This window comes from Cucumis melo, chromosome 9 (assembly GCF_025177605.1).
Source record: "Cucumis melo cultivar AY chromosome 9, USDA_Cmelo_AY_1.0, whole genome shotgun sequence".
NCBI classification, from domain to species: domain Eukaryota; kingdom Viridiplantae; phylum Streptophyta; class Magnoliopsida; order Cucurbitales; family Cucurbitaceae; genus Cucumis; species Cucumis melo.
The window spans coordinates 15,389,356-15,415,559 of NC_066865.1; the positions used below are offsets into that span (position 1 = coordinate 15,389,356).

A 26,204-nucleotide genomic window follows, 5' to 3' on the forward strand; every position below is an offset into this window, starting at 1 on the left:
GAAGAATGTGGCATGAACTTAGATGACATAAGAGAGAAGATTAGAAAGTAGATAACATATGTTAGTTCTCTATTGTAGGGACTAGGGAGTTACAAATGAAACATAGTGAGAATATCAATTCTAAGAAAATCAAACCTAAAAAGGGAAAAAAGGAAGTTATGAAATAAGAACATTGATGACTTGAGTTTGAGAGCATCGAACCACTAGGGGCAGAACATAGTTCAAAACAACTATGTCAGTGGTAAAGATTTTGGACCTTGTGTGTCCCAAACCGATACGTGGATGTGACAAATCGATAACAAAGACAGGACTATGGCGCCTCATAGTTTCCTTCTTCTACCGAACCAATTCTAGTATACCCAAATACAACACCAATGGCGGCTTGTTTAGCCACTGCCACTCTTACACCCACTTCTCCATCCAACTCCCCCCCTTTTTTTCGTGCACCTTCCATTTCCTCCGCCCCTCCAATTCTCCGTCGACGACTCCCCTTTCGATTAGGCTTCGGAACAAGGTACGATGAGAATCCCCTGTTTCGTTTCCACTACGTTGCAATTCCAGTGGCGAATTGCACCAGTAGTGGCGGAGATACGGAATTGGACTTCACAGAGTCCATCGATTGCGTCGGGACTGCACAGGATGTGGAATGTGTGGTTTCCCCGACAGACGAAGATCCTTCGTCTTCAATTGGGGTCCCGTTGGAATTAGGGATTTCTTCCGATTATAGTGGTGGTGGGTCTGTGGCAGTCTTGGAGAAAGCCTGGGAGTTTGCAGTGTTGGTTTCGCCGTTTTTCTTTTGGGGTACGGCTATGGTGGCCATGAAAGAGGTGCTTCCAAGGTCTGGCCCTTTTTTTGTTTCCGCCTTTCGTCTTATTCCTGCCGGTTTCCTCTTGGTTGCGTTTGCTGCTTTCCGTGGTCGTCCCTTTCCTTCTGGTTTTTCTGCTTGGATTTCCATCATTCTCTTTGCTCTAGTCGACGCTACATTCTTTCAGGGCTTTCTTGCTCAAGGCTTGCAGAGGACATCCGCAGGGTTGGGCAGTGTATGTTTTATTTTCTTCCACCTTTTGCTTCGTTGCTTGGTTGTCTTTTTGCTTCATTGCTGATTTATGAAACTGCTGTGTGGCTTGTTTGATTAGAGGATCCTCTAATACTGTAGCCCTTTTGATCTTTGAAGAAGGCACAGAGATTCACATGGATATACAGTTACATAGAGTTCATGTATCTTATAAGTTAACCTCTGCGTATCTTAAAGTGAATGGTCCATACTATTAGAAACGTATCAAATAATTTCCGACCAGCTGAGTTCAATCGTTGACGAGGCCGCCACATGTTTTTTCTTTGATGTCCATGAAGTTTCACTGAAATCAATGTAATATTTATTGTTATTTGACACTAAAATCGATGTTAAACACATATTTCAAGATACTTTAGTAATAATCAACCTTTCCCTTACGTCCCAGCTATCGCCCTTAAAAACCTGTTACGAAGTAAAGTGGGTCGGTATGGTTGAAGAATAGAAATGAAGATTCAATCCTTTTCCTCTGTATTTTGATTGAAAGAAAGAGGAATATTTGATTTCAGAATGAATTTGAATATTGAGATGGAAATGGCATACAGGACGAAATAGTCTTTTTCTTTCTGAATTTAACTCTAGAGATCAGAGTAGTAGGTTTTTACTTAAGGGTGTGGACTGGCAACCAATTTTGTGGGAGGAGAGACACCATTTGAAGAAGCTCGAGGTATTTGATACTTTTTTTTCCTATATCGGTGAGTATCCAGACCAGCTTACGCACACCTCGACAACATTTGGGTATCAAGGAAACTTGTAGGAAATTAATTCCTAAGTAGGTGAGCACCATGGATTGAACTCATGGTCTCTTAGTTATTGAGACTATGTCTCCCTTTTTACCAATCTTTTTATTTGAATGAAATCTTATCTCTCAACGTGATAGAAGATGTTTATTTATTGAGGAAAATGTAAAATACTAGTTATCTAGTAACTAAGTAGTTGTAATAATTATAACAGTAAACTATAACAGTAAACTAGTTGACAGTAGGCTGTAGATGTTTAGGCTATTTGAATTCATCATTCCACCCCATGAGCATCAAACTCATCCTCGAGTTGGGTCTGCTATGCAAGCTGGAATCCATCAGGGGTGTGATATTTGTTAAGTCAACCATATTGAAAACTACATTACAAGCCATTCAGAAAGGGCTTCATTTGTCTTAAATCCATCTAATGCAGCACCTGTGAGAGCGAAAATCTCTCTCTTGAAAGGTAGGTATCTTCCAAGACCTGGTGTAGAATTTGCAGCAGCAGAAACTATATCCACTAGAACGTGATGAAGATGGTTCTTTTGCAAGCTCTAGAACACCTTTTATTAAAGATTGCAAACCCTTTTCAGGGGATATCAAATATGGTTGATAACCATCAGCTTCTAACACAATCCTCTTGAGATTGTCAATGTCAAAATGTCTGTCCAGAGGGAGCTGCTTGATTCTGTTTGGAAAGTTTTCTCAAAACTATCAACAATTTTCCAACCGCACCCTCACCAGTTGCAATATGCTGAAGAAATTTCAAATTCACGGCAGAAATGCAAATCTTGTCCCTTTTTCCCCCATATGGTCACCAAGTTTTGATAACTCTCTTGAACAATTGAGACTTTCCTTGTAGCCCTGATAATAGGTTCAGAAGTCTGACTTTCATACAGTTTGGTATTTGATGAGCCAAAGCATCCACCAAAGCAATTTTACTCAGTTTACTCTGAGGGGCTCCAGTCAGTATGGATTTCAGATTTTTCACTCTCGGCTCTCAATGCAGTTTCCAAAGAATTTTCAGAGCCAACAGAACCAGACTGTGCAGTAGCAATTGAAACAGACTGACCAATTAAAGCATCCCATGGTATATCTGAAGCCCTTGGTGGTCCTTGATATATAGCCTCTACAGCAGCCAGAGATTTCTGTTCTGAAGCAGCTTGATCTATTTTACTAATTATCCCAATACTTCTAGTTCCATTGTAACTAGGTAAATCGATCTTCATTTTATACTCTGCCAGTTCTCTTCTTCTTTCATCAAAACGTGGACCTAACCTTCTATCTTGATCATTTACTAACCTTTCTTGAGGTTCATCATCAATAGAGCTCCAATCTTGAGGTTCTTGATAGTAATCTTGGCTTCTTGGAGGGAGCTATTGATAATCTTGAACCGGTCTTCTTCTTTCTTGCACTTCAAATCTTCTTTCTTGAAGATTTCACCCACCTCTTTGAAGTCCAGCCCCTCGAATGCCTCGCTGTCCCCAATATTGCACAGATTCTTGCCGTTCTTCGTGTATTATTTGAGGAGGAGCTAAGGTTTCCAGCTGTTGTAGGACTTCTTGAAGTGTTGCTTGAATTCCCTCCACCAAAGCCTCCAAGGACAGCAAGTGTTGCGAGTGGTTCTTGGAGAGCACGGGAGTTATATCCACCTCTTGGTTTTGAGCAGGATGCTCTACAGCCGCCGGTTGATTCACTCGTCAGACAGCCATGGTCCCAAGAGCTTTATGGTGCTCCGATACCAATTGGTGTAAAACCAAAGCCTAATGTTTTTGTTTGAATGAAATCTTGTCTTTCAATGTGAGTGGAGACAAGGTGAGTGGAGATGTTTATTTATTGAGGAAAATGTAATACAAGATAGTTATTTACTAACTAACTAAGTAGTTGTAACAATTATAACAGTAAACTAGTTGACAGTAGGCTGTAGATGTTTAGGCTATTTGAATTACATCAATGGTGGTTAGCTTGGGGTATTTGATACTGTAAAAGATTTGGGTAGATTGACAACACCAGAGCTGCACGGATAGGCAGAAAATTTCCTTAGAATTTTAGAACGTTCTCAAGATACTCACGTATCCGGTATCCCCAAGTTGTTGTTCCATTTTATGTTTGATCTCCCATTGGAAGTGTGACAAAGTCAAGAAATGAAAACAAACTTATGGAGGTTGCTTTCCATCGATCTTTATAGGTGCCATTGCCAAATAGTATTCCACGCATATTTCTCTACGTGGAGTTTTCATGATAAGAACTTTGATTTAGCTTCTGTAGACATTATAAATTATCTTTCTTTTCAAAACACACACACACACGCACACACATTTGGCACTTTTCTCTCTACATCTCTATACTTATTCAAACATCAAGTGGAAATTTATATCTACATCATTTATATTTTCTATATCTACGCCTTGATTACAGGTAATAATTGATTCTCAACCATTAACTGTGGCAGTGCTTGCAGCCTTCTTGTTTGGTGAGTCCCTTGGTTTAATTGGAGCCGCTGGACTTGTACTTGGTGTTTTTGGACTTTTACTTCTCGAGGTATTCCTTTTTCCCTTCCTCAGTATAGTTGGGGGGTGCCTTTGTGTTAGTGTTACTGACTGACAGATGCATTATATAACTGAATGGTTATAGAGATGTGCACAACTAATGAGAGTAACAAAGTGTAACTGTCAATAAACATGACTTATGTAACTTAGTGGGTTTGGATAGCTTTTGGGAGGATGAGACCCAATTGTTTTTGGAAATGAAAACCTTAATTTTATAATACACTGCTCTCACAATGCCGAGAGGTTCTGAATATAAAATTTGTACTGAATTTCAAGAACTAATGCATACACTTCTGCATCTTTAGAACTGAGATCTGATGAAATCTTTTAATATTTTTATTGAAAAAGAGGAAGAAGAGAAAGCACAAGTTATACGTGGAAAACCCTAGTATAGGGAGAAAGAACCACGATAGAAGACTTTCTTTTTATTTTCTAATAATCAAAAGAGTACAAGAGTAAAAAATATATAGGCTATAATAAGCCCTAACAAAAAAAAAAAAAAAAACTAGGGTACAGTTACACAAATACTCTTGGGGCTATAAACACTCTACTAGCCACTAATTTCCAACAATTTCAATCACGCTATCCATATTCTTTTTAAACTTTAATTTAACGTCTTATGAATGCTCTGCTTGGCTTCTTGACCTCTTTTAAATAAAGCACTTTTGTTTTCTCTTCCTGGATAGATTAATAGTCTGTATGTGTAATGTGTACATGTCTTTATATTTTTTACAACATTATGTTATTACGAATGTTCAAGAATTATATTATATGAAAAGAGGTTACATTCACGAAATCCCAAGACTAATCTATCTGCATTTTATCAAAGGATAGCTTCTGTTGATATGGCAGTCGGTTTGACAGGTTCCATCACTTACTTTTGATGCTAATAGCTTTTCATTGTGGGGAAGTGGAGAGTGGTGGATGTTCCTAGCTGCACAGAGCATGGCAGTAGGTACTGTCATGGTCCGCTGGGTTTCCAAGTATTCTGATCCTATTATGGCAACTGGATGGGTAGGATCAACTGTTGAATTGATATCTTATGAATTTACATCACTGTTCTTTCTTTTGCATTTTGTTATACAAATTATTTTACAGAAACTTTCTTTTCATCCTTATTAAAAATGTAATGATCGCATGATTGAAGAAATTTAGTTCTTGATCTACCTTCAGCACCTGTTCATAGTCCTCATGGGAAATTTTCTGCTTCCTTCACCCAATTAACCCGTCATGCATGTCATGATTTTGATACATCACAAGAAAATTCAGTTATGAGTTTAATAAATGGTGGCTCTGGTTTGTTCCTTCCCTAGCTTCAATTCTAAAGAAGAGTTGTCAGTGTAGCATGCAATCAATTAATTATTGAAACCATCATACGTCAAAGGAATGTTTTATTGGAAGTCATGAATCTTGAAGGATGCCTTATATAAGGCTTACTCTATTGAATTGAAGGAAATAAAGCAAGGAACGACTTAAATGTCCTTTTTTTATGTTGCAGCACATGGTGATTGGTGGTCTCCCGCTTTTGATGATCTGTATCCTTAATCATGATCCTGCAGTCAGTGGGAGTCTTAAGGATTTTACAACGAATGATATACTAGCACTCCTTTATGCATCCATTTTTGGAAGTGCTGTTAGCTACGGTTCATTCTTCTATAGTGCTACAAAAGGTTTCACACTTTTCCCTTTTAGCATTCTCTAGTTTGTAAGGTGCGCTTTGCTTTGAAGTTCAAATTTTATCTTGTTGCTTTCTTATTATGATTTGTATTGTTAAACGTGGCTTCATACTTTGGTTGATAGCATAGCAACGACAGATGTTTGATTCCATGTAAAACGTAGTAAAAGACAAAGGTACAACCATGGAAAATAAAATAGAAAACAAAATAATAAACTGTGGGAAAAATACCGTTTCTAGTAATAAAATATCATTTAGTCCCTAATATACTTATGTGCACACAATAATAAACCTTCTGACCTATGATCTTTTTGAAATCGAGTATAAGTTATTAGGGTTTTGAACTTCATTAGTATGATCAAAGCCATAAAGACAACTTCATTGTATAGACCACTGTGCCAGAATATTAGGCATTTTGAAGTCCATCTTCATAGTTAATTGATTTTCTGATATGCTGTGTGCACCTGATTAAATGTTAATGCCCCTTGATACAGAGACATCCATGTTTTGTGACCATTATCCATCCTTTTTTTTTTCTTCATTGTGCTAATTCCTCATTATGGTTGATTTTCTACTAATAGGTAGTTTGACAAAGCTTAGCTCTCTCACCTTTCTCACTCCAATGTTTGCCTCAGTTTTTGGGTAAGGTCTATACGCTAATTTTCAACAAGGGACAAATGGAACGATTGAAATATCCACTTTACAGACACTTTAATGTTTCCTCTGTTTGTTTATGTCAGGTTTCTATATTTGGGAGAGACCTTTTCACCTATTCAACTGGTTGGAGCCGTTGTTACTGTGGTTGCTATATATGCGGTCAACTACGGCAGTAGTTTGGAATGAGAGCAAAAAATTTGTTGACGCTTTCAACATTCAAATCAAAGGTTACCATTTTGTTGTCGATGATCCTAAATTTAGAAGAAAGTTCCTTGAAAGGATATATAATTTATGCCACAATCTGATAGTGTACACTTGAGCAATGACGCATTAGCGATGACACGTGATAATAGACATTGGCGATGACGCAGATAATGAACATCTACTTGTTGGGTAAGGAAAAAAAGCCATCGGAAGCTGCCTGTCAGGCTATCCCACAAGACTCGTCTTCTTAGTTTGATTTAAAAACTAGGGGAAAGACCCCATTGATATTTGTAGAATTGTAATTAGTACATTAAATGTATTCAAATTATGTAATTATGGCATTCGTAATATAATTTTTTTTTTTTGTAATTCTATCTTTTTCTTGCTGCATAACCTTACTTGACATAAAGTTAATCATATTAACAAGATTGAAGGAGATTCACCATTTTGCTTTGCACAGCTAAAGAGTGGAAGAATAATGAGTGATAATATAGGAACATGAGAAATGGTTGCAAGTTTGCAACTGAATACTAATACATAAGTAAAACCCTACTTTTCACAACATGAAAAGAAGAATGGAAAAAGACAACAAAAAGAAACAGGCAAATGGAAAAGTGGAGAGATCTATACAATTCTGATCAGGTGGAGCCAGTGGCTGCAACAGCAATTGTATGAACAACTTTACCAGCATTGCCAAGTCTACCACGGCCAATGCCAGTTCTTTGGGCATCGGAGTCTCTCCTTCTTTCAGCTCGCCGTCTGTTATCATCTCTGTCAAGCCCTGGTTTTGATTGCAAATGTGGATGGCCTTCCTCTTTGGTGTGCTGTCTTGATGTCCTGGAGTCATTTGAATCAGCAGTGTTGGGTTCCCAAGAGGCAGTTGAAATGCCCCAGTGGTGCTGCTGTTGAACACTGCCCACATAACTGTTGCTACCTGAGGATTCTTGATCATCTGTATCTCCCCCTCCAGCAGCAACCACAGGGCCACCCCTTCTCACTGTCACGTACTTATGAAAGCTTGGTTCCAGTATATCGTCATCCATCATAACTTCTGATTCAACAAAAGGGTCTCTGAGTTCAGCAGTGCCCTTCAGATTTCCACTGTAAGGAACACTATACTCATTTCTACTGGATTGGTATGTTGGTGGATTGCTTCTATCCTCAGAGAAAGCACAGGAGAAATTAGAACTTGTAGTTGAATTGAGATCAGCAACTGCTTCAACAATGGAGCATGCCTTGGTTACACAAGCTGGAAGAGAAACTGGGTTGGTATTGGTATTCTTTTGATGGAAATTCTGAATGTCTTGAAGCAACATCTTAGTGTAAGATGGTGTGTGACTCTGATTTAATAAAGTTTCTGGATTGATATCCAGTTCTCTGGAGTGCCTTGCTGATCTGCTCCTTGCCAGTCCCTGGGGTTTCTGGTGCTCTACAACAAGTACCTCCGTGTTTGACAATGGTGTTGTGGAGGTTATAATATTCACGACACCTCTTGTAGTAGTGGCAGTGCTGCTGGGTTTGCTGCCATTCACTTGGGAAACTATTACTTTATTAACACTTTTGGAATCAGTTTTTGGCTTCTGTGACAAAAGATTGTAAGGTATGAACATCAGTATTAAAAGACTAGCTGTTTTCTAGAGATATAGACATTTAAGCAATGAAAGAAAAGGGTTACCTGGTTTACTCCATTAATGCAGTCTTTAGCAGTCACTTCTTCAGTTTCCTTTTTGCTTCTGTTTTGAATCCTGTTGTGTTGTTGTGAATTAGTATCAATCTCACTCAATGGGTTTCTTCGATAAGGAGATTGCTCTGCTTTTCTTGATGAGCTGCGGCTAAGAGATGGCTGCTGCTGATTTTCGTCGGAAGCTTTAACATTTCCACTGTTCCTTGCAGGAGACTGTGAACGAGGTGATGAAGCAACCCTTGAACCTGCCATGGCCGTGGCCTCGCCAACGTTTCTTTTAACCGATATCCTCTTAACGCCCGTCACAGTCGCTGAATCATTCCCACCACAACCACCATTGGCACTGTTGTTCTTATCCGTTTCCACATGAGAGACCGTTGCTGGGACTGAAACCATTTTTGCTGGCCGATTGAGAACACCACCATTATTGGTATTGGCATTGACATTGGAAGTATTATTCGAAACATTTGTTGCAGAGGGCTCCGCCGACCGTCGACCAGGCGACCTGCTGACACGCCTCTCTCTACTGCTGGACCGTTGATTCTGATCTCTCTCCCTACTTGGGGTCCTCCTCCTCCCTTGAGAGGAAGAGTGCCTTGGAGATTGGCGGTGGCGCTGCCTCTGGTGGTGACGTTTCTCCACTGGAGTTCCATCATCATAAACCTCAACAGAATTAAGATTCCTCCCATCTTCATCTTCATCACCAAAATTGCCAGAGTTAACACCATCTCTATCACAATGATCAAAATCATAGCTTCTCTTCGAACCAGAGTACTTTCTTCCATTACCCTTAGCAGACGAACTCCGACTCAATCTACCACACTGAATCAAAATAGCATCAACTTCCTCTTTAGTACAGCTCGAAGTTCTGACCAAACCCACCTTCATATTTTCCCCCACAGCTCCAGACTCCAAAATTTCACAGGAAGAAGAAGACACAGTAGGAGTAGCAGCAGAGAAAATATGACCATTCCCCTCTTGACATGGAACAAGAGAACCCCCATTCTTATCTCTTCCATCATGGCTTTTTCTGTGCTTAATCACAAAAACCTCCTTCTTCACAGGGTACTCACTTCTTTCTTCTTTCCTCTCACCATTTTCCTCCCCAGTTTTGTTGCAGGTCTTGAGTTGCACATCAGTGGTAGGAGGCTGAGAAATTGGAATGATGGGTTTGGTGCAGACATTGGAAGAGGTGGGATCTGGAGGTGAAGGTACAGAGGTGGAAGAAATTGAAGGTAAAGTCTTCTTCTTTTTGCTCAAACAAGCACCCATTAGAGATATTGAGAAGACCCAACAATGGAAATTCTCTAAAGAAGTAGGAAGAGAGAGAGAGAGAGAAAGAAGAGATTGGGGAGTTTTGAGATTTGAAAGTGAGATTAGTGAAGAGGAGAGAGAGAGATAAAAGAGAAAAGGAGGGTAACGGGTGGCGCACTGTTCAAGAAGCATTTTCAAAATGCTGCAACTTTTTTTATTTTATTTAAAATGAGAGAGAGAGAGAGAGAAAGAAAGAGAAGAGAATTCGAAATTTGAGTTATGTTTGTAGAGAGGGAAAGGGTGAAAGAGAGCAAAAAATTCTGACAATGAGAGAGCCGTTGGATAAGTTGAATAGAGTTCAGAAGGGGTTGTCCTTTGACCCCAACAACAAAAACAACAACCCAAGTAACAAACCCAACTCTCTGTCTCTCTCTCAATCTCAACTCTAAAAATATATATTTTGGCTCCTACTTGTTTCAAATAAATAAATGAAACTCTTATTTCTTTCTTTCTTTCTTTCTTTCTTTATCATTTTTTTTTTAAAAAAAATTTACTTTTCAGTTTCCACCCTCTCTTGCACGTGCTTCTCACTCTCTATTCTTTTTTTTAATTCATTGTCCATTAAAATGTTTTAAGATTCTTTTTTGTTAAGGAATTGGCATTGGCATTAACATGAATGTCGCTAAATTGTTAAAATATTACTAATGTTAGTTAGTGGTTCTCTTCTAATTGGTATTCCACCATTAAACTCATATGACTATAAAATTTTCTTTCCTGCTTCTTCAGAGAGAATGTTTGTTTTCGAGGATATTGATTTTTGAAAAAAAAGATTAATACATAACTGATTTTTAAATAATCAAATTTACGTTTGATATCAAATTTTTAATTTCAAAAGCTAATTTAGAGTAAAACATATATAATTGTTTGTTTTATTTACAATTTAACCATACATCACAACGTCTCATTTTTGTTCCAACATTTAAAATTAAAGAAAAAAAAAACAGATGGCTAACCAACAATAATTTACACATAAACTATATTAGATAACCATTTTTGGAGTGATTGACTAAGAATCACCTAACAAAAATTACCTATCACCTAATTCCTCTAAAATCAATTTGAAATAATTTTATATATTTTTTAAATCAATTTTAATTAACGTCAATTACCATCATCGGAAGTAAAAGAGATTTTGACAAGAGAAAAACGTTATATTTATGTTGCCATCATTCTCAAACACACCTTAATTCTTATATTTATGTTAGTCACATCCTTTAAAAATAAAATTATTGGCGTTAAAATTAAAGTGAGGCATGCTAATATGTACTGAGATGTATTTATAGTATGAATCTTTTTAGTACAACAATTGTAGGTGGTGATTGAAGCTTTAACTTCTAGGAAAGAAGATCATCTCAATTGTCATTGAGATTAACCTCAACTTGACATTTATAACGCATAAACATGATGTATGGTATTCCTGCTATACTATATATATATATATAAAAAAATCCATATGTAAAGTTACACTGAAATACTAAAAAGAAAACTCACTTTTGAAGTTCGGAGGATTGTATTTCATGTTATGTTAAAGAAAGTTTAAAATGATAAAAAAGTTACACTCGAAATTCAATTTTATAAATATTCAAATATAATGTTGTACTTTATTTGGACTGATTTTTAAGTTTTAATTTTGGAAGTTGTTTTTGAGGTCATAAATGAATGTTTAGGTATGGGAAAAAGACATAGGATAATATGTAATGTTGAGGAGGAATATAATAAAGTAAATAAGATATCCGATGTGTTACCCAAATGTGGTAGACAGAGAATTGTGTGGATAATTTTGCAACCCATTTCCTTCCTACCTATTGCATATAAGTTTTAAACACAATAAATCAAAATTAAGAGAGGACATTATATTTTTGGTTGTTCAGTTTTAACGTTGTGTTTAATTTTGATTGGGAAAAAGTAGCTCATTATTGTTTCTTTTTAAACACTATTTATCCAAATAAATATTGTATTGCTTAAAAAATATTATCAAAATATGGTACGCAGTTGCTGAAATCTCACTCTCATTCTCACACCTTCATGGATCCAATACTATCAATATTCATTTTCTTTCTTCTTCTTTCTTTTCTTATTCAATACACATCTACCTTCCAAAATCATAGGCCTGCTCCACGAACTGCGATTTGGTACACGACTCTGCTTACTTATCTATTCTATATAATAGTCAATAGTTCTACCATGTTGTCTTTGGCATGCAGGGTATCGTAGACCGAGCACACGACTTTATATGGAAGTCGTGTACCCGATACACTTCGCCATTTTAAAACCCTAGCCGCTCATCATTCTACCTTTCATCCGAACTTCACAAAAAAACTCCACCTTCTTGTCGCGTCTCACAGGATATTTTTATGTTTTTTTCTTTTTTAAAATTTATTTATATAATATGAATACATTTGTATGGTTTTGTTGTACTATATTTTTGTTTACATAGTGGAAATGTATGATTTTTTTAAACTTAACTTAGTCGTGGACCAAATATACGATTTTGTGAATGATGCTTAAATTGTAATTCTTGAAATTATTTAATTTTAGGTAGATTTTTTGGATTTTATAATACTTAATTTTCTATCAAAACGAAATAAAAAGAAATCTTATAAAATAATTAGTTAGAATCATAATCCACTTAGTAGTATGGTAAAATTTGAGAACTTAAATTTTGAGAATTAGGAATATTTAAAATGTTAATATACATGAGATGTTGATTTGATATGGTGTGTCCATGAATAAAGAGAGAGTCGTATAGAAATAGTATGTAATGAAATTATTCTATTTTGTGTTTGTAAAATTAGTAAAATTCTATTCTATGTGTAATAGTCATTATTGTGTTATAACTGTTGTTTAAATTTTTTAGTAAATTTGCACACTGGATTATGGGCCTTGAGTTGTACCAACACCTGTCACATCGTTCACAGTTTGTATGGGATATTTCTTCTACAGTGGTATTGAGTTGCCCGAGGAGAGAGACAGCATCCCGACACACTATCCCTTTTGATCATCATATTGCCCTCATGTAGAGGCTAATTGGATTTCTCGGAGTTTTTCAGATAGGATTCATGCAATTGGATTGACACCTAATTACTTCTTTGGTAGAGTATTGGAATCTGGAGACTAGAGACCCACACATTTCATATGTCTTGTGAGGAAGATGTGAAAAAGAATATATTTCGATCTCAAAAAGATAATGAAGAATTACTTTGTCCTAAAGTGTACCATACCTTGGTGCAAATAGGTACACTAATGTATCTTGCTAATAACATGAGACCAAATATAGCATTTTCAGTAAATTTATTAGCAGGATATAGTTCTTCTCCAACAAGAAGACATTGGAATGGAGTTAAGTAGGTACTTCATTATCTTCGAGGGACGATTGATGTGAGTTTATTTTATTCAAACAAATTAAACTTTAATCTAGTTGGTTATTCTTCTTAACAAATTTCAGATCTACATAGTTATCATAAGTTTTCAAAAGAATATTAAGAAAATTCCAAAGAAAAGACACCATGAAGATATATTTTCAAAATTTATAAACAGAATACTAATATAAACTAAATTATTTTTAAACAAATCAAAATAAATTAATCATACGGACTAAATTTAAGATGTATTGTGAGTAAAATTTGACATTTAAAAGTAAATGTATTAAAGTGGAACAAAGTCCACAAATAACCAAACTAATATTTGAGTTTCATAATTGTTATAATGCTGCAAAGAACAATTTAGGTTGAAGGAATTGGGATGAGAATAAGATCACTAAAAATTAAGGATACCTGAAAATAATAAGCTTGCTTGTAAAATTAATTCCAAAAAATTTATAAAATTTTAATTGACGAATTCATAAAAAATAAATTTCAATTTATTAGTTACAGGTATTTGTAAAATGAGTAATTTTATGCGACCAATTTGATGAATTTATATAACTAGATCAATTAATTAATAAAACAATTAATAAATTATAATTAATCAAAGATAAACTAATTAAACTATCAAAAGCAAAATCCATATTATATTAGTCACACAATGATCATTGACTAACTCAAACATAATTAATTAATTGATTGATAATTGTATTGCATCGGTTCTTTTCTGTTTATTTAAGAACAAGTATGATTATATGTGTGTGTATATAAACTAATTTATTATAATAAAATAAAAAATAAAGTCTATATTAAATTGTTTCAAGTAAAATTGTTAAATGTTTTCAAAAACCAAAAACACAATAAAAAATGATTACTAGAAGAAGCCTAAATGGTTACGAAACAAGTTTGAAATTGAGGTAACAAAGAACATTCAATTTTTGTTTAAAAAATGTCAAATTTACAATAAAAAGATAAGTCTACACAAAGGGCCAAACTGCCCTTCAGAAAAACTTTAATGGTTTGGTAAGAAAACCCACCCTATTGTTAAAGGCATATGGACATGTCATACACGACACATTAAATATTTTCTATCATGCTTCCTACCATTTGGTTTTCCAACCTTCATCATTTATTGTTTTATTTGCTTCATCTCCAAACCTATCCATTATTAATATATATGATCTTTTATTTTATTAGTATGGTCTTTTATTTTAAAGTTCTAAGGTAGGAGGTTTTATCTTTTTTTTTTTTTTTTTTTCATCCCCACAGTTACAGTTGTTATAGAGTAAAAGAAGAAAAAGGAAAATTAGCATACAATGAACCTAATTTTATATGCAGGACAATGTATGCTGTTGATGACAACAATTTAGTGCATACAAACCAACAACAATGGCTTCCGAGATTTTTTTTTTTTTTTTTTTTTGGTATGCAAATAGAATACACTGTCATAAAAAAAAAAAAGAAAAGAAAAAACTAGAGCTAAGAGCAAAAGAAGGTAAGTTAAGAATCAAAGAGCTGAGATGAACTTCTGAATTTTCCCTTGTGTTCTCTCCTTCTCCTCTGGTCCATCCAGATCTCCAATATTGTCATGGTACTCCTTTGATTCACAACAATACTTCATTACTTCACAGCATTTAGAACAATAAAACATTTTCTTGTTCAAAACAAATAACAAAACTCCGCCCAAAACAAAACATTAATCGCACCCATTTCACTTCTAAAACACATCATGAGAACATTGTTCTCTAAAATTGGACGTTCGGTATAATTTGTCAAAAGTGATTACAGTTGTACACAACATCTAAACTAACTATCATTTGACTGACTTCTTTAACCATATACTCACTCTGAACTAGGAAAGGTTAAAGGTTTGAATTCTCTCTCAACACATGTTGAAGTAATAATCATTAAATATATAAACAAGTTCTTTTTTGTTTATATATTATGAGGAAGTTCAGCTGCCACAATTTGACCTTGTAAGTGTCGGAAATTAAGTGTTTAGGAAGCTATTCACAGAACTTTCTAGTAGACTGGGAACTAACACGAATTCTGAAGTTCCGGAATCCTTCGTTTGTTTTTTGAAACAAAAACGAACCTCTTTATTAAGAATAATAAATGGGATTAATACTCAAAGTATATTACTATAAGCAATAAGGGAAAAAATGACTAAAAAGGACAATCAAAATAACAACCTACAAACAACCCAAAATCATCTATAATTCAAACCAAAAAAGAGAATAACCGAGCAGAATAATGCTCTTTCATTAAGAAGCCAATTTCTGGGAAAGAATTGCATACTAATGGCTTCGAAAAGAAAGTAGACGGAACACCAATGGGAGACAAAAACAATCTTGAGCCAGAGAAGACTTGCTAACAATTTTCAAAACAACAAACTGCAAAGTAACATTAAATTCTTTCACGAGAGGAAACCAATCTTGCGTCCAATGAGAGAAGATGGAATGAACAAACCAAACTCAACTGAAATGCCAGAAACTAGATTATGATGCCCACAATAAGATTTTAGATGAGTGAAGAGGGAATGGCAAGAGAACAACCATCCTTGCTGAATCTTCACTAAGATGAAAACTAGGAACTGCTAAAAGTGTTTACTGTTCAATCAGTTGGAAACAATTCTTGAGCCCAACTTCTTCAACAAATCTAGAGGAGAACCAGTTCTGAATTAAAAGTCCAAGAAAAGTATATCCCAAAACTCTTAATCTGCAGCCTTCAAACCTCTGAAAGAAATTGATTGTTGAAACAAAAAGTGACTGAAAATCTTAGTCTGCAAGCCTTCATAGATTATGTTAGCCCCCCAGTATGATCCTATGTGGAAGTTTCTTAGTAGTATGTGAAGAGATGATGATGTGGGAAGCGGTCATACTGAGGCAAATTAAAATTCTGGTGTTAGCCTCGGTAGACATACAGGAATGCTGCCAAGGAGAAGCTGTATCTGAAACAGTGTCTTAAAAAGCACTTCCGTCGAAGCAAATCTGGTGCCTCAGCTTGAAAAAGTGAGGCTAACAAAATAAGGCAACGCCTTTTGGGAAGTCCCAAAGTTCAAAGCCAACCTTGGGGCTTTTTTATATTTTTTAAGAATTAGTAATAATAAATTTTTTCCTCTTTATTAGCTAAAAAGATTCATATTTACTAAGTCTAACTGCAAAAGTTCTAGAAGGGTTTCCACTACACATAATGCTAAAAGAAAGAAAAAGTTTTTTATTTCACCGGGCTTAAGCCGAAAAGACTATTGTGCTTTAACAAACACTAGCCTGAACAAGTACGGTCAGAAGTAAAAATGTTGCCATTGACCCAGAGAACTGAAGGTCTAACTTCCTTTAAACCTTGGAGTAGAGCTAACTTCTTACTTCCTTCAAAACTATAGCCCAAGTCCCAAGGTCTAACTGCACAAAGCTGCACCTCCTTGAGTGCGGGTCATTAACTAAACCTTAAGATACTTAAAAACAACTCTTGGTAAAGGATTGATTGAGGTTCAGAAAGACAGACAGGAAAGCTATTGAGGCCTATACTAACTTTGACTGGACAAGGTCTATTGTTGATAGGAAGTTACCTCCAGTTACTGTACCTTTGTATGGGACAATCTTGTAACTTGAAGGAGTAAGAAGCAACGGGTTGTGGCCAGAAGCAGTGTTGAGGTTGAGTGCAGAGCTATGAGTTTGAGGATATGTGAGGAAATTAGGATCCAGAAAGTTTTATTTTATTTTTATCAGGATTGTAAGGTGCGAATAAAATTATTATGTGATAACAAGGCAACTATTAGCATCACCAACAATTTAGTTCAACATGATAGAACTAAACATGTGGAGATTGATCGACACTTCATTAAAGAAAAGACTGAACAATGGTATCATATGCATTCCATACATTCCCTTAAGCCAACAGGTTGCTGATGTTCTTACCAAAGGGCTTTTCAGACAAAACTTTGACTTTTATATTAGAAAGTTGGGTCTCATTGATATCTATGTCCCAACTTGAGGGGGAGTGTTAGAATTAGCCGTCGAAGGATCTACCCTAATATCCTTTCCTTTTTAACATAAGTTGTAACCTATTTATCTTTCCTCTTGGATCTTTTGTTAATATGAGAAATTAATAAGAAAGTCAATCGTGGTTTTTCTACCGATACTTGGGTTTCCACATAACTCAGTGTCTACTTTAGTTACCGTTTTTAACAAATGAAAGATGCTAAGGGGACGTCAACCTAGTTGAGATGTCCGAGTGCACCTATTAATTCTTAGGCTCTTTTGCTAATTGTATGATTCTCTTGTACTACGACCTCTTGTTTCATTATTATTAACAAGAGAGATGTGTTTTCCTTTCAAGAAAAAAATATATATAATTGGAGATTTAAAAAAAAAGGCCAAGGGAAAGGCATACCAGAAGAATGTTCTTGATGTCCTGCCTAGTGAGTTTTTGTTGCTTGAGTAATAATTCAATTCTTGCTCTCATTTGAGAGTGTCTGCAAAAGAAACAAATAAATCAAGACAATCTGATGAAGCATAATCTTAAAAAGAGACCTTTAGTTTATGTTCTCATTTCTCATTTCTTTTTTCCCTTTTTTTATTTTGTTCTCATATAAAAGAAGGAATTGAAAACAAGAAACCACTGTTCAAAACATTTCAATTTTTTTCTCAAGGGAAAGAAATAAAAAGAAACATCAAATGAGAACATTATCAATGTAGTTGGATGAAACACTTACTCAGAGCACCATAGATGTCCCAGAATAACAGCAACCAACTGCAAGAACAAGGATTGATGTTATACCCCTATTGAGAAAATGATTAATAATGTAAAGAATTTTGAATTTTTAAATATTCTATTAGACCATATTTATCTTCTAAGCTACTCACATCTCCCACCTTTAAATGAATTTCAAATTTCCCTCCAACTTTCAACTTGAATTTTGCTTAGCTAATGCACACAAAATTTATGCAATAGACTACTTTTCATTTTTTTATCAATAAAAACTTTATTAGATAATGAACATTATCGTTTTTTTTATGAATCAAACTTTCATTGAGAAAGAATGAAAGAATGAAAGAATACAAGGGCATAAAAAAAACCAGCCCATCAAAACAAACCTAGCCCACCAAAACACCCCAACTAAGGGGACCACTAAGATTATATATTTTAATTGATGCTGAAATATGAAGGATATACCTCCATAGACTTTGCTTCATCTCCACAAAGTACTTAAATGTTTTCAGCTTCTTTTTTTTTTTTTTTTTGGTCAATAGAACTTTGAAAACAAAGATAAAAAGTACAAGCAGAAGGATAAAATGCCCTGAAGCCTAAAACAAAATCATAGAACTTGCATGTGATATTTGGCCAATAAAAGATTTCAATGCCAAAGGAAGAAACGTTAAAATTTCTAAACTTTACGCAGTCAAATAAAACAAAATTTAGCCTCCAAGGGGCATCCTGTTAGCAAGGGTTTTGGGCCTCTTTGACATACAAGCTTAAAGGACCCAAATTCGAATCAAGTGGGCTTAATATTGAAAACCCTTGATATCTCCCAGTTCGGGCCTTAGGGCGGACCAGGGTATAGGAGAGCAAAGCTCCAATTCCCGGTTATCAATAAAGAAAAATAATCACAAAATAAAGTTTAATAAATAAATGTTATGAAATATTGGGCCCAAGGATAATGCTGGTGTAAACGTCAGATATAGAGCAGTCTGGAAGTTCTTAAAAACTGTATCATGGAGATGATATCATACAGTTGATTTGAATTATCTACGAAAACATGTTTGGCTTTATCCTTACTTTCTCTGGCATTATTTTCAAGGGTAGCTTGCTTCTAATGAAATAACTCCTTTAACAATCATAGATCTATAAATAGTTGCACAACAATCTTAATATTACAAGCTACTTATACCATCATGGAATGACCTAGTGGTAAAAATGAGACAGTCTCAATAACTAACTAAGAAGTATGTGTTTAATTCATGGCGGTCAGTTACATAGTAATTAATTTCCTACAAGTTTCTTTGACACCCAAAATGTTGTAGGGTCGGACAACTCGCCCCGAAAACTAAAAAAAGAATTACAAGCTTCCTAATCAAAATTCTTACAAATTATTGATACTACTTAGCAGACATGCTGTCATAGTATTTGATGAATATAAAAGCTTTCTGAACAAGACAATACCCTGCTTATACAGCACAATATCAAGTGAAACAACTCATATCAGTGACAACGGGCACCGTTCCCCGTATCTTGTTACAATAACCAATCATTAATGTATGCACCAACCATCAAAGCCCATCAAGAAGCTCTCATAGTAACAAAACATTAATCATGAAGACAAACCTGAAGGGTGTAAAGTCCAGATTCTAATTTACGATTGTACTTCTCTTCTTCATCCATCTGCATTTTAGGTCATCTTAGCGCATAAACTAATTTCTAAAATGTAAGAGACAAAAAATATATATCATAAGGAACCTCTAAGTCTTCAAGTTCAATCTGGTTTAGCCGCTCCATCTCCACTTTGACTCTATCAGAATATCTAAACAAATAAAACGATAACTTGATCATTCCAGAATCTCACTTGTTAAAGAAAATAAATAAAGGACTTCATCTCTGAAAAGTAGGAATACCAACAGAATAGAAGTGAAGGTGAACCCACCTTAAGTAGAGTTCCATCAGCCGGTCAATCTTTTCACACTCATTTTCAACAAATTTACTCAATAACCTTTCCTTCCTGGTACCCCTCAAAATACCACCTGGAAAGGTCGGGAGCATTAGTTGAAACTAAGAATAGAACACCTAGAAGAAACAGGAAATAAAGCAGGGTATTTCCATGTGCTTGTGACCAACAATTGAGAAAAAATGTAAACTGGAATACGACCAGCACTTGTAAGAGAGACATATTATTGTGCTAAGCAATGAGCATCTACAAGTAAAAAGCCCAAAAATATAACAGCACTTTGAAAACATTAATAAATAAATAAATAAATAGAACAAAAAAACAATGCCAACAATATTTTGGCCTATTGTTCAGCATACAACTACTTGGAGCCTTGGTGGTGCACAAATTACACCAACTCTTTCTTGTAATTATAGCCTTCTTATGATCATTAACAATTGGAGGCTCTTGTTTAGTTTTGTGAGGTTCCTCAATCCCCATTCTTGTGGTTTTTTTCTTTTTTTGATAAAATAAACAGCTTTCATTGAGGAAAAAAATGAAAGAATATACGGACATACAAATGAATGAATTATGAGATTTCTAAATTACAAAAATCTTCGAAATCGAACCCCAAAGGGAAACATGAAATCTAGCCAAAGACCAAATCTCACTATGCTCCCTCTCCCTACCCCTAAATATTTGCTTATTCCTCTCGCCTATATGTCCCAAATAATAGCACACACCCCGACCACCCAAAGAAAGTCTAGAAAGCCCCTTTTATCCTTAAAGGGTTAATGGAGTAGAAACTCCTCGATCGTCACTCTAACACTCCTAGAGCCAGCAATAATAACACCCCACTCCAGTAGGAAAGAGCTCTACACAGCCCTCGCATACTGGCAGTCCTAAAAAAGATGATCAAGATCTTCACCTACCTTCCAACAAAGCATATAGCAAAAATGGCTAACAAGCAAAGTCCTCTTCCTAACAAGCCCATCCACAGTGTTAACACGACCAAGTAGGACTTACCAGATAAAGAACCTAACTTTCTTAAGAACCTTCGTCCCGACAATCCAAAACCATGCTGTTTTTGAACAAAGATAAATGATAGAGATAAGGAAATAAAGAACAAAGAGAACTCTCCCTCACCCAATGATCCTCCTAGAAATACGTATCCTTACCATCCCCCACAAAACAACAAGTAAACCAAGAGAAAGTGAGAAGCTCAAAGGAAATATCCTTCTAGGGATTTCGGTGTTTGCCTTTAACCCGTTTCAAAGACCATTCAAAGGGATGAGCGTCATGCTTACTCACAATAATCCTGTGCCATAAAGAATCAGTTTCAAGATAGAAACACTAGAGCCACTTTGCCAACAATGCTCTATTGCAAATTCTAAGATTGCCGATCTCTAACCCCCCCCCCCCCCTCAATTAACAATATGCCCCACCACCTCCCAACTCACAAAATGGGACCCATGACCTTCGTCAACCCCCTCCCATAGAAAATCTCTCATGTACTTCTCAATACCTTTACAAACCGAATTGGGAATCCTAAAGAGCAACATGTAATACACAGGAATGCCACTCAACAGATCTAATCAAACATAATCTCCCCGCTTTAGACAAAAAGCCTTTCTTCCATCCCACCAATCTCTCCCGATCTTCTCACAAAGGGGATCCCAAAAAGATAAAGCCCTTGGATTGTGGTTTTTTTAGATGAATATACATCTTCATTTCTTATATTAAAAAAAAAAAAGAAAAGAGAAAAAATGATGCCAAACATATATAAAACACAGTAAAGCATCATACAATTTCATCAATGAAACATACGACGTACTAATGGTTTCTCGAGCACTAAATACATGATTGAGCAGCACTAAAAATACTTGTGCTTTATTGCTCATCCACTGCCCTTCCACCAGGACATTTTTCTTTTCCATTTACCCTGTCAGTTTTAGTATCAGTATTTAATTAAACAAAAGGCAGGTTTACCAAGCCGGCCAAGCACTTTGCGAGACAGAGGAACAAAAGGCAGCAATCACTGTTTTGCTTTTGCCCCACGTAAATTGTATCCTAGGTATGCAGAGAGCCAAGTTGTCAAATTATTGTTATTGTAAATTTGTTTAAGGTCTACAGTCCAGAGTAACTGACCATTTCTCCTTCTTTCATACTCATACAATAATAATTTACAAACTCAATCTAAGGATTAAGGAAAAACCCACCTTTTCAACCCCAAACTCAATATAATACTAGAAGATTGAAAGAATATCATATAACTTGAACGAGTATCTTGGTGGCAGCCAGAAAGGTGCAACATTTTGTTAAATAAACACATATATAAAGAATATATATACAATTTCACTTGCCTGCTTACCAAATAACGATGCAATAAGAGACACGATACGTTCTTCCAACTCCTCTTGATAACGCTCTTTCTTGTTTTTCTTATTCAAAGGGATCTACAAAGTTATCATGTAAAGTAAACATCATCAAAGAAGTGATTAGAAAGTCAAATTTGGGAACAATATCACAGCAAATATATTGATAAAAGATTTATAGGCCAATTGCACATTTTGTATCAAAACCTATTCCCATAGTAAGACAACTAGATTGAGAATGGGAACAATGCATTGTTCTTTTTCTTAATAAGAAACGGAACTTTCATCAAGAGAAATGAAAGATTGTGCACGAGCAAAGAACCTGGTTGATAATTACAAAAAGAAAACCAAGGAAGTCCAAAGAACTAAAAGAAAGAAATACAATCTACAAGAATACAACCTGGTTGAAAATTACGAAAAGCCTAGGACACTAAGGTCCATAAGAGACAACACTGAACCTAATAACCTCCCACAACTCCCCTTGGACCTCTCTAAAATGTACATCATTTCTCTCATGCAAAATCCACCAAATAATCATGAAGAAGCAAAACAGGACCTTGAAGGGGAGAAAAGCAAAACCTCCTCCACAATGCTTACAATCTCTTCTCCAGACTAGAGAGGCTTCAAAGAAATCAATGAATCAGAACCATATCAAAATGATGTAATGGAAAATTTAGAGAACATTGTCGAGATTCTCCAATGCATCTCTGCAAATAGAGCACCACTATGGCCTCAGAACGAAGGAAGAGTGTATGCTTGGTCTAAAGTGTTCACTTTTCCATGTAAGACCTAAGTGGAAAGCAAGGCAGTCCTCCAAAGAAAGAAGAAAGATTTGGAAGAAAATGTGTGAGAGATGAGAATCCCTCCTTCCATGAACAACAAAAAATTACAAAAAAGCGAGAGTAGAGAGACAACATCCAATTATTCCCAGTCAACAGAATCCAAAAACTATAGACAAAGGAGAATTCAGCTCACTCAAAGGCAGCAAAATAAAAGTCACAAGCTTTAGCAGAATTTCCAAAAGATAACACACAGGTTGTCTCCTCCACCTAAAAGAACGTGTCAGTTTTGCCCGAGTTTCTTCCCCCCCCCCCCCCCCCCCCCCATTTTCATTCACAACCAACACAAATTATCTCTACATCTTTATACCGGAGTCTACATCCTCTTCAACTTTCCAAACTCTTGTCTCACCATCACTTGTGTCGCGTTGGTAGGGCAGAAGTTTCCTAAGCATTTATCAAACATTCCCAAATGACAGTTACAACCTAACTTTACTCTAAAAGAATCTGTAGACTTCTTTATCTTCTCAGTTCACAAGACAGGGTAGAAACTTCAACAAACCATCCATGTTTGTTTTGAATTTTCTGTAGCCAACAAGTTCCCCATTAAAACCTGATTTTTCTTGAAAAACTTGTGATTCAAGGGGATTAGCAGGAGCTCAATCAATGTTGTCCAAATCAGTGAATATGATCCCGTTGTAGTGGAATAAGAGGGTTTAAAAGATTTTAAAGTAAAGAAAATCAGTTCACAAGACAGGGTAGAAACTTCAACAAACCATCCATGTTTGTTTTGAATTTTCTGTAGCCAACAAGTTCCCCATTAAAACCTGATTTTTCTTGAAAAACTTGTGATTCAAGGGGATTAGCAGGAGCTCAATCAATGTTGTCCAAATCAGTGAATATGATCCCGTTGTAGTGGAATAAGAGGGTTTAAAAGATTTTAAAGTAAAGAAAAGGGATAGGGAGAAACAGCTTTGTTTTCCGTCAATTTAATCACACTGCAGCCTGAACAGCTAATTAATCCAATAAAAAAGGACTTATTTTCCAATTTCCAGATCACAACCAATCAACAATATCAGCCTCGATAAGAACCTGATAAATTCAGGACCTTCTCTAGTTCATTCACATATCATATCCCATTCCCGATTATATTTTAAGAGACAAGATTCCATCAAAGAGAAAATTCAAATCTCTTTTTGATAAGAACAGAGTGATAGATCTGTCTTTCTCTCTTTTCAGAAGTATGAAAGCTACTAGCAAAGGAAAAGATAAATAAACAACCTAAATATCATATTGCACCATGGACCTGCTTTACAATCAGACTTATGTTTCCATATGATCCCAGAACCATAATTGATTGTCACACATTCAAGTTTTTACTTTAAAATCACTCTGTTACTCTTTGACTATCAGAATTCGACTCTAAATTACATTCAATACTACAGAATGAGAAAAACAATACAACACAAGGAGTAGAGGAAGTTATGTAATTTACCCTACCTTACCCATAAAGGCAGCAAAGGCGGTCTTTAACCCCAAAACATCAACAAAGCGTTCACAAGCAGGTGGGTAATTTGTCATGGCAAAATCAAGAGCCCTTATAGCTGACCCATAGGCGGATTTCTTCTGTTTCATAATAATTATCATCAATTCCACGCCCTCAGCTTTCACAAATCTTTCCTTGTTCTCCAGTGGCATCAAAAAACAACACAAAGAATCAAACAAATTCTCCACCATTTCAGCTTCATCAGGGCTCTTGGGGTCCTTGGACTTGTACATTGCAACCGCTTGAAGAACAACATCAACCCCATTCATCTGTCCAAGCCTCCTCTGATTCACCGTACTATTCTGTAAAAGTATCGCCAGTATCTCCGAAGCATATTGCTTATTGCTATCAAAATCCCTCACCTTAATTTTCCCCAATAACCATTTCAGTAGTTTCGTGCGTTCACAGACCAACTCCGCAACTAACGGTTTCACTTCAATCAAATTCTCAATAGTCGCTAGGGTATTGTAAACGGCAGCCATTTCATCCGGGTCCGTCTCCGACAACCGATGCAAGTTCTGCACCAGCAAATCAAGAACATTGTTCTCAATCAGCGCATCGACTAATACGCGAGCAGGTTCATCGTTGTCCTCAAGAACATCCTCGTCAGTCAAATCCTGGATCAACTGGACCGCGTCAATGGCAATATCAGTATTACTATGCGAGAGTAGGTCAACAACAGACGAAATTACACCAAGTTTGACGATGTCAGGGTAAAGCTCGGGACCGGCGGCGAGCACTTTAAGCTTCTGAATCTCTTCATGGAGTTCGACTTCAGAATCGGCAAAGCGGTCGGGTTGGTCGGGATACTTGAGGCGAGCTTCGGTGTTGTCTCTGAGACGACGTTCGAAGGCGAGAGAGAGCTTCTTCACCGTTCGAAGGTCCAATACTTCGACAGCCTTTTGGGACTTCTCGACGGCTTCGAGGAGAGCCAAGTCGATATTGTCAGTTCCATTGGTTGCTACCTCGTCGCGCTTCCGCTTTGGATGAGAAGTGTGGTTTCGGGCGCCAGCGGTTTCCATCAAACACACATATGAGAAAAGAATCCGGCCGGTGCTACGGTTCCGGGCTCCGGTTGAAACTAGACAACAAATATGAGCTTCAACTTAATTTGGAGGTGAGGGTTAGAACTTAGAACTTAGAACTTAGAACTTAGAATGCTCCACTCAAATATTTTCTTTCTTCTTTTCTTGGCTAATCCTATCAACTTGAATAAAGTGTATACTCTCCCATGATTTCAATTTACCTCTCCAAATTGCTTTACATACTCAAAATATTCAGTCGATATCTAAATATTCGTCCAAATGTTCATTAGCATGGTGTAAGAACTAAAGATATTTCAATCCTTGGTCTAAGTATCACAATTTTTCAATCTTTCACTACATCAACTTGGTGTAAGAACTAAATAAATCATTAGTTCTTAGATGGTACACAAATAAAGATGGGTCCTTTTAGCTTTCACACCAAGCCTTATGTTGGAATGATCATAACAACCTTATAAATTGAGTAAACCTACCAAAATAACTTAGCATACGACGTTAAGTCGATTTTATTAAGAGTTTGATAGGTGTTGATTTGTTAAACCAGTTGGTCGCTTAATTGGACTG

At 36.0% G+C, this 26,204-nt stretch overlaps 3 protein-coding genes and 1 long non-coding RNA gene across 4 annotated transcripts; 2 read left to right on the top strand and 2 right to left on the bottom strand.

Moving 5' to 3' along the window:
- The first annotated feature begins 268 nt into the window (after positions 1-268).
- LOC103501378 (WAT1-related protein At3g02690, chloroplastic) lies at positions 269-7,266 on the top strand. The gene is made up of 6 exons (XM_008464950.3): positions 269-1,040; positions 4,231-4,353; positions 5,226-5,375; positions 5,860-6,031; positions 6,618-6,678; positions 6,777-7,266. Exons 1-6 carry the CDS (start codon positions 375-377, stop codon positions 6,877-6,879), a joined length of 1,275 nt encoding a protein of 424 aa, XP_008463172.2. The 5' UTR covers positions 269-374; the 3' UTR covers positions 6,880-7,266.
- Positions 7,267-7,362: 96 nt separating this feature from the next.
- LOC103501379 (uncharacterized protein At1g65710) lies at positions 7,363-10,027 on the bottom strand. The gene is made up of 2 exons (XM_008464951.3): positions 8,573-10,027; positions 7,363-8,477 (listed from the first exon to the last, which is right to left on the bottom strand). The coding sequence occupies exons 1-2, from the start codon at positions 10,025-10,027 to the stop codon at positions 7,536-7,538; spliced, it is 2,397 nt and encodes a 798-aa protein (XP_008463173.2). The 3' UTR covers positions 7,363-7,535.
- Positions 8,362-10,347, top strand: LOC127151024 (uncharacterized). The gene is made up of 2 exons (XR_007823706.1): positions 8,362-8,497; positions 8,791-10,347. It is a non-coding gene; the product is annotated as an uncharacterized LOC127151024 (long non-coding RNA).
- A 4,216-nt stretch (positions 10,348-14,563) lies between these two features.
- Positions 14,564-25,873, bottom strand: LOC103501377 (uncharacterized). The gene is made up of 8 exons (XM_008464948.3): positions 24,552-25,873; positions 22,269-22,353; positions 19,898-19,994; positions 19,714-19,777; positions 19,582-19,638; positions 17,972-18,009; positions 17,650-17,731; positions 14,564-14,854 (listed from the first exon to the last, which is right to left on the bottom strand). Exons 1-8 carry the CDS (start codon positions 25,617-25,619, stop codon positions 14,765-14,767), a joined length of 1,581 nt encoding a protein of 526 aa, XP_008463170.2. The 5' UTR covers positions 25,620-25,873; the 3' UTR covers positions 14,564-14,764.
- Between the last annotated feature and the right edge of the window lie 331 nt (positions 25,874-26,204).